Source organism: Charadrius vociferus, unplaced genomic scaffold, assembly GCF_000708025.1.
Source record: "Charadrius vociferus isolate BGI_N301 unplaced genomic scaffold, ASM70802v2 scaffold151, whole genome shotgun sequence".
Taxonomy (NCBI): Eukaryota; Metazoa; Chordata; class Aves; order Charadriiformes; family Charadriidae; genus Charadrius; species Charadrius vociferus.
This window is the reverse complement of record NW_009646933.1, coordinates 1,298,743-1,312,404: the sequence shown is the minus strand read 5'-3', so window position 1 is coordinate 1,312,404 and position 13,662 is coordinate 1,298,743. Positions and strand designations below refer to the sequence as shown.

The 13,662-nt window shown below is 42.0% G+C and overlaps 1 protein-coding gene across 1 annotated transcript in view; it reads left to right on the top strand.

Moving 5' to 3' along the window:
- ST8SIA5 (ST8 alpha-N-acetyl-neuraminide alpha-2,8-sialyltransferase 5) overlaps window positions 1-13,662 on the top strand; it is a 41,059-nt gene that overhangs the window by 20,827 nt on the left and 6,570 nt on the right. Inside the window, exons 2-4 of the mRNA XM_009894758.1 lie at window positions 5,796-5,888; window positions 8,517-8,603; window positions 11,633-11,796. Of these exons, the coding sequence (XP_009893060.1) occupies window positions 5,796-5,888; window positions 8,517-8,603; window positions 11,633-11,796 (344 nt within the window). The remainder of the gene's footprint in view (window positions 1-5,795; window positions 5,889-8,516; window positions 8,604-11,632; window positions 11,797-13,662) is intronic.

The following is a 13,662-nucleotide window of genomic DNA, read 5'->3' as shown; positions in this document are numbered from 1 at the left end:
TTTTTTTTTTTTTTTTTTTTTTGGCGCCACAGCCCTAGTGACATGTAAATTCATCTAAGGGCATCAAACATTTCTGCTTCACTTGCCAATTCTCAGAACAGAGGCGTCTCATTTAACATCAGTATGTCCACAGGTGTCTTCCTGTGGAAGGTGTATTATAAAAGGTCATTATGATTTCCCTCAATCCCAGTGGCTGCTCTTGTTCTTGGTGGTAATCGTGTAGTCTGGGGAATGTCTATGGGAGCAGATTCCAAGGTCCCTGTTCCTGCCTGTCAGTCAGCCTCTACATCAGGTTCTTTTTCTGCCAAATGGGGATCATGCCTTCCAAATGGGGCCAAAATAATCTTAGATGAATATGCCATGCAAAGTGGTAGGATGCACGCTTTGAGGGAAAAAATAATCGCTGTATTGATGTCAGGCCTTTAACCATTTTGACTAAATCTTGTAGTGTTGGATGTTGCCACGCATAAATATTAATAGAAGCAAAAGTTAGTGGAATTTGGTCACTCACAGTGGGATCTCTGATGAAGTCAATACCTAGTTTTCTCTGCTCTGGGTGAGTTTTCCAGAGCCCCGATAGCCATGATATGTTCCTCCTCAGCAGTACTTTTGCTACATGGGTCTGAAGTTGCCATGCCGGCCTTGCCAGGTGAACGTGAGACTCTGTGTGCTTTGGAGAGTGTGCTCAAGCACACCTGCAAGGTTCCTGAGTAGGGAAGGTGAATCCAGACCCGAGGTTGGCCATGAATCTGCCCATGCTGATGAGTGCACGCACTGCTAATTGGACAATTGTCTTAGGAAGTATTTTGCAGAAGCCTGCAGGGCTTGGTTCAGATTTTCTCATTTCTTAGTCACTGGATAATGTTTATTTTTGGAAAGATCTTTGCTTTTCCTGCAGGGTAGGTGGAATCCTTCCTGCGATACTCTGCTGTCTCGCGGCGTAAGTGCTGTAGCCTCACTGCGAACAGTGCAGGTCTGGCTCTGCAGGAACGAGCAAATGGGAAGGCATCTTTCTTTTGCAGGAGAAAATGGTCTCGTTTAAAAGATGCCTGGCAATTACACTCAATTATATTTTAAAAACTTTGTTCAATATATCAGACAACTCAGTGCCTCAATTCGACCTCACTTGAAGGCAGGATTGAAGTCTCAGGCTTTTTAATTCATGTAGCAAGATCAAGAAAAGCTTACTTTTGATCAAAGCAGGAGCAGCCCAACTGCAGATGATCAAAGACCTAAGAGTTAGCTGGTATGCTGGGAAACCAAGTCTGTCTCTCAGTAGCGAGCTCAACAAGCTGCTCAGCTGGAAGTGGGGTTGCAATGGGAGACATGAAGGTTAGAAATGGAGAAAGTCTCAAGTTTGTAAAAAATGGAAAATTACAGAGCGAATAGCATCTCATTTCTGGGCATTCAGTACTGAGAGCCATAAAAAAAGAGTCCGCTCTGAGCACTTGCAGCTTGTGTGGTGCTCAGATGCAGGAACTGATCCTGGAAAAATGTTGTGAATTTAAAAGCTGCAATTCACCTGAATGGACTTAGAGCTGTAAGTTGTGTGTAGTGCGTGGTACCCCGGGAAAAGGCAATCCCGCTTGCAACTGTGCAGTTTGTTGTGATTCAGTTATAGTTGTGTTCCCTGTTGTAAGAATCATGAATTCTTGCTTTGGCTTTCCTGTAGACTTGTGATCTTTGACGGGTAAAACTTATTTAGATTTCAGCAGGGGAAGTGAAGGCAGTAGAGGGAGAGGACATTCTGGCGGTGACATATCAACTCCATTTTATGGATATAAAACATGACTGTCATTCTCGTAAAACTGAAAACCAGCCCTTTTCTGTAGCAAAAGGAGTAGCGCAGTCAGGTTTGTCACATCACTAATCAAGAGCATAAATCAAAATAAACTGCACTACACCCTTGCTTCTTAGCTGGGTATCAGACTGAGGAAGGTGATGGGGAGGACAGCTTCCATTTGTCTAATTAAGTGTTCTGACAGGCAAATGTATCTTCGTTCACAGGGAACTACATGGTTTAGAGTGGGAGTTAATAGGCAGAAGCAGCACTGAGAGCCCAGGGAGTGGGTGAGACTGATGATTCCTCTGGGAGAGCGCGGTGGGCTGGTCTCCAAACACTCCCAGCAGGACCAGACCCTGCTGAGCAGAGGAGCTGGGTTTCAAGAACATCCGCGGGGGCTGAGGGAACCCGTGTTCCTTGTGCTAGAGGCCGGTGTTGCGCAAAAGCTGTAGTCTGGGAAAGTACGATGTGAAGCACTTCTGCGGGAAGAGGTTGGCCAATGCTCCAGGGAGCTGCCTCTGCTAATATGCCTCGGTGTTTGTAGCAGGAGGGGGATTGCTGTGAAGTAAATACAATAGCGTGAACACTCCTGGGAGAAAGGAAACTTTTTTTTTTTAAGTCTATTGACCAGATACTCTCTTGCAAATTCCTTAGTGCTGTTGTAGCACCATTAATGCTTGCAACCTCAGTGCTGCAGCATCAGTAGCACTGACACTGAAGAGGCGTACTGTCTGGCTGGCTGCTTCAGATGGGGTTCAGGGCTTATGAATGGCAGCCCAGATGATGATTATTCAGCAGCTCAGGCATGATGAGTTAGTTTCAAGCGAGCTCACCCCATGGCCAGTAGCATCTTCTCCCCACTCGATGCGAAAGTGACACCACCATCGGTATCCCCTGCCTTTGCTGCAGGAGGTACGTATGTGTCCCACCAGCAGTGTGTCATCCAGCCTGTTTATTGGGTCCTCCCTCTGCGCTTCCACAAGGTGCCAAGTGGTGAATTTGACACTACCAGTGACTCTGCTGGAAAAGCTGGAGCTATTGTGAGAGTTAGGGGCTTGCAGCACAGTCCTGTGCTTTTCGAAGCTGTAGGCTAACGGGAATAGCTCTCCTACAAATACAATGCTGCCTCATGGATTTCCTTTTAGAGCCAGATGTGGTTTACTTTTTACCTAATCCTCTCCTCCTTACCCTTTGTCCTCTTTGGTAACACATCCATTTTAATGTCTATTTTTGGTTTGTGGATTGGGTAAACAGGCAATGATCAAAGGGAATGGCTGAGACTCAGGAAGTTTCATCTCAGTTTCATAAAATGACATCTTTGTCTCCAGTGCCGTGGGCTGAAGCCAGCTTTCCCCTGCAGGGGTGTTCGCACGTGATAGGATGTGTTGTTTGACGGCTGAGTTGCAGTTTTCTAACTTAGCTGCAGAGCCAAAAGTGCGCAGGAAAGATCAAGATAACTGTTAATCTAGATTTTTGCCATTCTTATCTGTCCTGAGGCACATACAAGATACTGAAATCCAGTGTTAGGGGAAAGGCAAGGATGAGGCCGATAGCCATTGCTATCCCCCTTATGCCCAAAGAGGTAGAAGTGTAACGTGCTGAGTGTTGCGTGGGGATCTATACCTGCCTCCAGCTATTGTGTAGAACAAGCACATTCATGGTCCCAGTTTCGTCTGACTCAAAGAACCAAAGTAAAGAATGGATACTGCAAAATACAGTAAGAAAAAGGAGGATTGCAGAAGGATGAAAAAGTTGTCTGGGCTGGTAGTCAGAGGGGACTCCTTCACTGCAGTAAATTGATGTGTGCATCAAGAAGTCCTATGGTGTTGGCTCCACAGAGAGAGACTGCAGTTTGGTTTTGGAAAGTTATCTGTGGTATATCCATATAGGGCTTTGGCCTGGTGCAGCCAGGTGAGCTCTTAATCCAATTTCAGTTGGAGCAGCTTACAAAATGCACACGTTGCTCAGCTCCAGCTCAACACACCAATCATGCAGGACATGTGCCAGTGCAATGATTTCAGCTACTCTTTAGTAAAGGCTGAATGTCCAGGTGAATGACTGAGTTGGAAGGAGAGCCCAAGCCTTTTGGTGAGAGACCAGGTGAAGGTTCATGTTACATGAACTTTATCTCCCTTCTGGAGGCTGAGGAAGGCTTTTCCCAGATTTGTCTGGAGGGCTTTAAATACATAATTCCCTCTACAAAACATAAAAATGTATTTGTTGCCTTGAAGACTATGCAAACACATTTCCAAATAGTCACATTTTTTAAAGATTGCTGAGCTATTGTTTTTTTTCTAGCTGTAGTCAATTTACTTCTTTATTAGGAATTCATCATGTTCTCCCCCCCACTTCTAGGCATGGCCTTCTTCCTTTCAGTCTCAAGGTTTGTTCCTCTCCCTGGATCACCGAAATGGTTGGTTTGGGATTTGGCAAAGCTGAGGTGGTGAAAACCTCAGGGACAGGTGAAGGAAACACTTCCTAAAGCAGCATTTGACAGGGTAGAACTGTCCCCACACAGTAGCAGATTGCTTTGGGAAGCTCTTGGGCTTTTTCCAGTTGCATACTATAGTCCCTTTCCCCCTTCTATAGTTTTATCTCTTCTCCGCTTTATCAGATTGAGTGCTGGATGTACTTACAAGGCAAAATTCAGAAGCTGTTTGGTTTTAGATGCTTCTGGCCTTTGGAGGCCCTGTTGGAGATAACCGGAGATGTTGTTTTCTGGACAATCTCCCTTTCTACAATTCCCCTGGGAGGTGTGAACGCTTGGCACTTCTCCAGAAGAGATCAAACCTTGGATCTCCCAAAATTTTGATACTAACTATGAACATGAACCGCTAAGGAAACTAAGAAGGCTTTCCTACTTAAGGATTATATATTCAGAACTGAACAGACATTCAGATCAAACGTAAAAATTGATGTTATTTTAAAATGACACAAACCCGAAATATTACATTTCCATTGATAGTTTAAATAAACTAGGAATCTTGTATTTTTCTTTCATATTGAAAATTAAAAAGATAGTTTGGAGTTACAGCCTCATGAATTCTGATTTTAAAGGATCCATAAAAATAACTTGCTCTAGCCTTGGTCATAATACCTATTCCTCCAGGTCGTCTGCTAGGATTTCTTCATTATGCTCATAGCTGCTATATGGGTGGGCGCAGTTCTTAGGTATTAGGTTTTAATACAGACTTCTGATGCTAAGTGGTGAAACTGACAGAGAGCTTGTTTTAAACTCTAAATTTTTCCTGTTCTTTCAATACAGTCTCATTGAATTCACTGGCCAGCCAGGGCTTTCTCTCGCCCCTAAACATGAGTATCTATCATTGTGTTTTCCTTTCAGTCCAGTCTGATGGCTAAGGTGGAAGAATTTAACAAAAAAGTAAATATTTATGTCTATATTTTAATTAAGAATAGCACTGCCATTTGTGAGGTGTCTGAGCATTCAAATCCTTTTGTTTTCAAAACCATCTCAATTTTTTTGAGAACAAAATCCTATCTCCCTTCCTCTCTGAATATACAAAAGAGTAAATCACAATGAAAAGCTCAGTTGTGTAGAGCCATGCAGCAGTCTCCACAGAGAAGACGCAACCTTCAGCACTTTGCTTTCCACCTAAGCAAAATTTAAGGTAACTGGGTTTTAAGCTCTCATCACATTCAGACACCTAAAGGGTGGAAACAGTGTTCTTTAAGTGATCAGTGCTTTTACCCTGACTTTCAGTGGCATCTACCTTGTGCTGACTGCTGGACAGGGTAGATGATCCTTGTTAATGTCTACAAGATAGATGAACTCTTGTAGAGATGGACAAACTGGACATGGATGGCTGTTCTACTGTTAGCAACAACATCTGTGCTTTCCTGTGAAGTAATAACCTGATTATGGCCAGACAGCATAGTCTCAAGTTAAGCAGAAATCATAAATGACAACTTTAAGCAAATTTCCATTGATGTGTAAGATAAGTATTCCAGTCTAAGGCTTATTTATAACCTTTTTTTTCTTGTCCTTCTTCAGGTATTTTGAGTTTTATGAAGGGCCTTTGGAATACAACTCTACGAAATGCCTGGAATTGCGGCAAGACATCATCGAGGTGAAGGTTTTGTCTATGTAAGTATGAATGAATGTTTGCTAAAAGACTACTTTTCAGTCAGGATGAAAACAATAACCTACAATAAGATTGTCAGACATGCAAGACTCAATAGATCCCATCAATAGGGATCTCATCAGGGATTCCTGAGGTTCTCTAGTATAGAGCCACAGAATAGAATCATAGAATCATTTGGGTTGGAAGAGACCTTTAAGATCATTGAGTCCAACTGCCAAGTTACCACTAAACCATATCCCTCGGCACTACACCTACACGTCTTTTAAATACCTCCAGTGGTGGTGACTCAACCACTTCCCTGGGCAGCCTGTTCCAATGCTTGATATGTTCAAGTAGCGACATTTGAATTTGATCTGAGGTCCATTTGAAAAAAATGGAAGCTTTTCATGTAGATTGAGGGATTTTGGTCAGGTTCAGTATCACTATTTTGGAATTAAATACAGTGTCTGTAATGTTATTTGTAATATTATATTCCATGTCTTCTACTCAGGGTAACTGAAGAGTAATAACAGCCAGACTGACTCACAGCAAGTGTCCATCTAGCTTAAAGTTCTATCATTGATAATGGCCAGTATGAAGGCTAAGAAATGAAGCAAAAATGTCAGCCCTTCCTCATAACAAATGCTGGCATGGGGGCTTGCTCAGTGGTAGGTAGTGACCAGACTACAGTAGTCACAGGGGACAATAGACCTCTCTGTTAATTTCTGAACCCATTACTACTTTTGACCTCCACAATTCCCTGCAGCAGTGAGTTTTGCAAGTTAATAACACTCACTAAAAAGTAGGAAAATGCATTTCTGAGAAATAATAAAATATCTATATCTTGTCTTTTGTGGTCCAATATGTACGTCAGAAAGCTAATGAGTTGAATGAGATGTATCTGTGAAACCACAGAGATGAAATCAGGCAAAAAAGTGAGGTTGCCAATGAAGCTCATCGGACAGTGAAAAGCAGGGTATTTTTGCGTTCCCTTTTGCATTTTCAGTATGGCGCTGAATTTAGTTGCCCAGATTATGCCTAATCCCTTACTGTATCTAAAACCAATGGTTTAGTAATCTTACTGACAACCCACAGGGCTTATTAAGGTCTGTAAAGCGCACTGAGAATCTCAACTGAAAGTGCAGCTATACAAGTGTATACCATTAAGCAATCAAGGCTACAGCAAATACAATTTCTTGCTTCGGGTCTGCATGAATTTTGAGCATGTCTCCCTCGCTGACTTTGTGCACAGAAAAATGTAGGTTATGTCCTTGTCTTCTGTGTTTGATACCGGGTGAAGGATACACAAGTAACAACTTTGCACTGCTTGCTGACTTGCAGTGCTTAAAAATAAATAGAAGGGGTGAGAATGTGACACTTCTGCCAATGTTCTGCTGAAGATGGGGAGTTTTGTATTGCTTTTCTGCATACTTATCAGATGGTACAGAGAATTACTCATTTCCCTTCATCTTATCCAATGGCACATAGAAGATAGTGGACTCCTACTCAGCTGGATAGAGTTAGCCTTACTTTTACGGTAAGATGCCATTTGACATGAAGGTTTTTTACTATGTGGGCTTCTTCTGATGTGCTTGCTTCTAATGCGCTACGTTTCCTAAGTCAGCCCTTACGGTAATGGAAGACTTCCAAGTTAATGTGCTCTGGTGGGCTACAGAAAGTACAATATGACCTAATTCCTTCCTGTAATTTCCACAGCCTGGGAAATCCTAAGTTCTACTCACTTTAAATATATAATTATTTTAAAAGTCTTTGCTTTATTCAAACATTCAAAGCCCTCAAGCCTGAAGATAACTCATTAAGACCTATCAGTCTTGAAGAAATCTCAGACTTAAAAATTTTCCGGCCAGATTATGACATTGCTCCTGGCTCTAGATATTTGCAAGGCCTTTGTTACCTCTGTTGTCCAAATACGGAAGAGTATGTATGAAGTCTAAGGCAGAAGTGATTGGAATTGATGATATCACCAAAAATGTGTCATCCTGTATCAGCCTAGTGGAAGCAGGAGTGTCATTTTTTGATATAACTAAAAGTATATTTATTAACAGAGAGGGAGGAAGAGATCATTATGTAAAGAGCTTTTCATATCTTTTTACCGTCACAGATGCTTGTCCGTACACATGTCCTATTGCAGTTTATAAAATGGATTTTCCAACAGTGCTGTTCTGTAGGTTCTCATGGTTTAATGTACCCTCACCAAAATATAGTGGCACTTGGCCAAATTATCTGAACTATCCTCATTTCCAGTCCCCTCTCTGCTGGCCCGTCTGCTAGGTGCAACTTTTTCCCCCCAAAGCCGCTGTAGCTGCTAGGCACTCATTAGCTTCCCAGTGGACAGACTTTAGTTCAGTAGATGCTTCTTGCTCAATATTGCATTTTTCATCCCGAAGAAACGGAGAATGCCTACCGGGGAGTAGAAATCAGTCCCAAATAGCTGAAGAGCTCAATCAGTACCTGTGTATACATGGCTTGGGGTTGCTATGTCTGAGCAGAAAAAGAAATAAAAATGATAAATTTTGCACTGACTGGTTTGCCCTATCAAAAGGCTACTGCATGGTACCCTGGCTGCAGCTGTTTTAGGAAATGAAGTCCTTGTAGTAAAGTTATATTTTTTCTTTCTTTTTATCTTTTAGGGTGAAACAAACTGAATTGTTTGACAGATGGAAGAGCCTACAGATGTGCAAATGGGAGATGAATGTAACAGAAGCAAATTTATTCAAGTAAGAATGGTCCACATTAATGAGACTGAGTAAGATTTACTTTAGTTTGAGTTTAGCTTCCTGTAGAGAGATTAAATCTTCATATGGATAGCAAGAGTAAGCATTATAACACTGTTACTGTTGGAGTACCATCCTTTTGAATAAAAGTGGACTTTTTTCTAATTTAAAAATGTCAACATCAAGAGTGAGAGAGAGCTCTTCTGGCACGTGGGACAATCTTTCCAGGAAAGGCAAGGAATTTGGTACGGGAAAGACTTTTCCAGGTATGATTCAGGCAGATATAATGATGGAGCCAAGACTTAATGACTGCACCTACTATATCAGCCTAACTCTCTGGTGGTGTAAAAGGATCATGTCATTGGTGACACTGAAAATTTGGCCTACAAAATACTCAGACTGGATTTTTTCTGTGGTGTATTATGTACTGTCAGACCGTGTTTCTCACTTCACTTTTTTAATGGCTTCTCAGCTATTACTCTCCGACTAGATATTTTTTCTAGTCTTCGGACACCTCTGTGGTTTGTTTCTGTAGTACTCTGTCTTTCTTCATGTGAATTCCTCTTTGCTGAAGGTCCTCCATGGTCCTTTCAAGATACAACTTTTGACATTAGTCTTGTGAAGGCAATAGTAGAATGAAGCCAAAACAGTATTTGAATTTTCTGTATTAGTGTATTCAAGGCCCATATTTGGGTAGGTCTAGAGAAGCCACATTATTTCCGAGTAAGTGGAATATAGACTGGTTAAGTCTGTAAGTCACTGGCATGATTCAGAGCTGTTGTTTAGAATAAGGCCCCACAACTTTCTCCCAAATTCTCTTGCATGACTCCAGGAAATAGCTGTCACGAGTTGATGAGAGAATGTGAGAATGCATGTGCTGAGTTAGTCATTAACATCTTTAAAAATAACTAATTGTTAATCCCAGGCTTATACCAGTTTTTCCAAGGTATTTTAGGTTTTTTTTTTAGTATATTTTTTTCTGGAAATTACTGAATGGGCAATTATCAGAGCCCATTTTGAAGACAAGAGCCATTCAAGATTAGAGCCCTCTATCTTAAAGACTGCTTGGAGTAAGAGAACTAATGATTGTGTCCAGAGTTCATGTACCACATTGAAGTATGGAGGCTAGCCCAGAGGTGGGAGCAATGAGAAGGGACTATCTAAAGACCATCACTATCAGGCCACCAACACCAACACATTAAGCAAAGAAAGAACTCCTCTCCATCCTAGACAGTGCATTGAGAGAAAAAAGACGAAAGACGGGTCGCTGGCTATAGCTGCCGGACTGATATATCACTGCTTAGGAAACTCCCACTGGAACCTAGACGTAACCTAACCTTTGTTAGCTGGTTCCTGGAACAATAATCATGCTAGCCGTGAAAAAAAAAAATAGTTCAAAGTCTGTTTCATTTTTGTCTTACAGGACAGAGACTTCAGTGTGTGAATGTGCAGGGAAACTGTAGTCCTTTAAAAGCAGACCAGAGTCTCTGAGTTTGGAGGAGGCTAAAAGGAGGTGGTCTAACAACACTGAGTTGTGGGCTTTCAAACTTTGTCAGCTATGGACCAGCAGGTGACATGGGGAGAATCCAGCAAAAGTTAAATGGCCGCTACTTCAGCAGCAGGGAGGGAGGAGGCACAAAAAAAATCACACTAGCTTTTGTCTCTGGAGACTAAGAAAAATAATTTCCTTGACAGTCTTCTTCCATTATATACCAGATATTTACATTAAGGAACATGTCTCTGGAACACTAGTTGGACATTAGATTAAAGAACTTTTTCAATTCCTTAATGCAGAACTAACGAAGAGTTTTTTCATATCTCAAATATTACAATTCAATCCCACTACCTCCTTGTAATTATTTAATGATTTAGTTATTAGAAATTATTCATTGACTTATTCAGTCTCAATTGCTGCCTCGATCTGATCATCATATTGTGTCATTCTGCATGAGTCAAGTATATAACAGTAATTGGACATCACTGAAACATTTGCATAATTCTGTATTTGCTCTCTGGTGCTCATAATAAAGCCCATAAAGAAGACTGACTTATTCGTCCAGCTCATAATAAGGCCACATACCCGAGAGGTAAGGTGTAAGGTGTTTAATCTAGGTTATTTGAGAGCTACTTGGCTCTGTCTTCATGTTTGTGCATTTGCCGTGACATGTATTTTTCATTATAGGTGTAAGATGCGTTGACTGAGAAACAAACTGGCTCTGCATTAAGAGTAGGCTGAAGTCAGGGCTTTCAGTTCCGCCAGTAAAAGGAGCAAAGCATTCAGGGAAGGATGGGAACTAAGAAATGAAGCCCTAATTGAAAAGCTGCTTTTCCTATTTACATTTCATATCACAGCTGCATGGGTTTTCTCTCATGCTAAGAATCCCATTTTTGAGATTTCAAAAGTTCTTGTTCAGATTGGAATACCTGCCACTTTGGCCATTTGTCTGAGCCATGACCAGTCTCCCTGGCACCCATCTGTTGGGGCCACATCGTCTTTCTGATGCTCGTGTGCAAGGTCAAAGGCAAAACTAGCACCTTTAAAAGTTTCTTTGTAATCAAAGTGTGTCATGCTCCACGGTAGTCTGGTAAGTGGGGTAGTGTCTTTAGGTATTGCTGTGTTTAAGTTCCTGCCCTACCAAGCTTCCACATCCCCAGATGAATAATTTAACCCCTGTGTTTCCTGCCCAGTGCTGAGTAAATAATTTACAAGAAGTAGAAGACCTCTAAAGCGGAGAGGGACTAATTCATTAGGATGGTTTTCCCAGGATACTGGGGGCAGAAGCTCAGCTTCTGTGCCTGGAGCAGGGCAGAATTTGCACATGTATTTCCTGCAGCCTAGAAGAGACAGGTACAGGGATGTCATTGAATCTGAAATTTTCTAAAGGAAAATCCAGCAAACCACTGTTTTACCCCTCCTACAGCTTAAAAGTTTATTTTTGCTGAAAAATGCCTTGTTAGGAGTAACAGAAATTGCAAATCCTAAAGCATGCCATCAGCTCCTTGATCTTATTTCTCTCTTTTTCGTTTTACAGGTCTACTTTGTCGAGGTGTTGCAATGCCCCTGCCTATCTGTTCACCACTCAGAAAAATACTCCCTTGGGAACTAAACTGAAATATGAAGTGGATACTAGTGGAATCTTCCATATCAATCAAGAAATCTTCAAAATGTTCCCAAAGGTGCCTCATGTCTCTGTCTGTTTGCAGAACTAACTTCACTCTACTTGCTGCATTAGATGCTATCCTATAGCCAAGCATTTAGCAGTTGGCTGTTTGACATTTCTACAAACTTCATTGCTTATACTTTGAAATTTATTTCTTTTAATGTGATATTTTAGCTGATTATTCTGTTTTCTAGTGGATATCTGCTCTGGTATGCAATATATATATTCTCCTGTAGAATATTACTGACCTAGCAGCAAAGTGGCTAATGAATAACTTAAGAAAGCTGAATAAAAGACTTACTGATCAGAACTTTTTAAAGTACAATAGTCACATACAATAAATCCAACATCTGGGTCTGCTGTTTTAGGGGCATGATTATTTTACAGTTCATATTCACAACAACTGAGTATTTTTATACTTATTACTGTTTGGAGATTATCTGTGAACAGGCTGCAAAATTTTCAAATATATTAATCATAGTGATCATTCAAAACCTTTTCAGCAAATAATCCTTGACCTGAGGGCCATTCACATTTACAACCAGTGGGCAATTCCCATTGCACATAGTCACTGATGTGCAGAAATGGGCTTATGTGACTACTGATTCGTCATGAGGTACCCCTTGTGAATTTAAAATGGCATGTTTGGAGAGGATAACTGAAATTTATCCCTTTCAGAAAGTCAGAAAAACATTCAAGTTAAGTACTTAGATTTGTGTCATTATAGTTGTCCTTCAGGGTATAACCACTTTTAATCCGTTTGCTTTCGGAGCACTAAGAGGTAGGGTAGGGCTGTTACCTGGACGTGCACATGGGCAACTGGGGCAGAGCAGGGGAAGGGCTCAGACCCAGGAAAGCACTTTGGCATCCGGAGACATGCAAAGAGCGGGTGCGTGTAATTCCAGAAATATTATCCTCAACACCCTGCCTGACTGAGCAGATGAATACATCAAAGACTAGATGGCTATGCTTTTTCTAGGAGTGTCTTATAGCCGCTGTTGTATTTATCCAGGTACTCCCTGAGGATGCTTTGCAGGCATTCACTGGGCAGCAGCTATGTGGCCAAAGCCACCCTCTGCCTAGGAGCAGGGCTGCAGCATGGCAAATGTAGGAGATAAAGGGCTGAAAGGACGGGAGCAAGACTGTAAGGGCAAAAGACTTGTGCCGAGTGCGGAGACCTTGCTGCTGATCTGCCTTTCAGGACTGCTGAGGCATTTTGTGTTTAGAAATCTCTGGATAAAGCACAGACAACTCTATAATGCCTCTCTGTTAGACAGCTGCTGCTGTTCTCAGACAGGTGTAATTGCATGCCCTTTTGCCTCATGCCTTATGAATGCTGTGGAACGATCCTGGGAATAATCACCTAGAAATGTCATGCTGCTATCGCATCTCTCTGTAGTTTGCGGTATGAAATTATTGATAAAATATGTATGTACCAAAACGAGCGCTCTCATGCTTATATAAGCCCATCTCTCCATATTCATAAGGTGTAGCGCGTCTCAGTTCTGCGTCACAACCCTCTCACCCTAACGGCCCAGTTCTGCTCTTGGAGACGTGATTTCCACTCTCTCTGGCTTCAGCAGCAGCTGCATGTCTGCATGTGCAGACAGGATTTTGCCCACAGATTACAGAAAGATGCATCCTACACAAGTCCAAAAAGGTGCCTGACCAACGGCTCTAGGCACTGCTGGTAGTACAAGTGCTGATTTCTAGTCACAGAATCACAGAATGGTCAGGGTTGGAAGGGCCCTCTGGAGCTCCCCCAGTCCCACCCCCTGCCAGAGCAGGGGCACCTCCAGTAGTGACACAGGACGGCGTCCAGGCGGGTTTGGGATGGCTCCAGAGTGAGAGACTCCCCCACCTCTCTGGGCAGCCTGTGCCACTGCTCTGCCACCCTTACA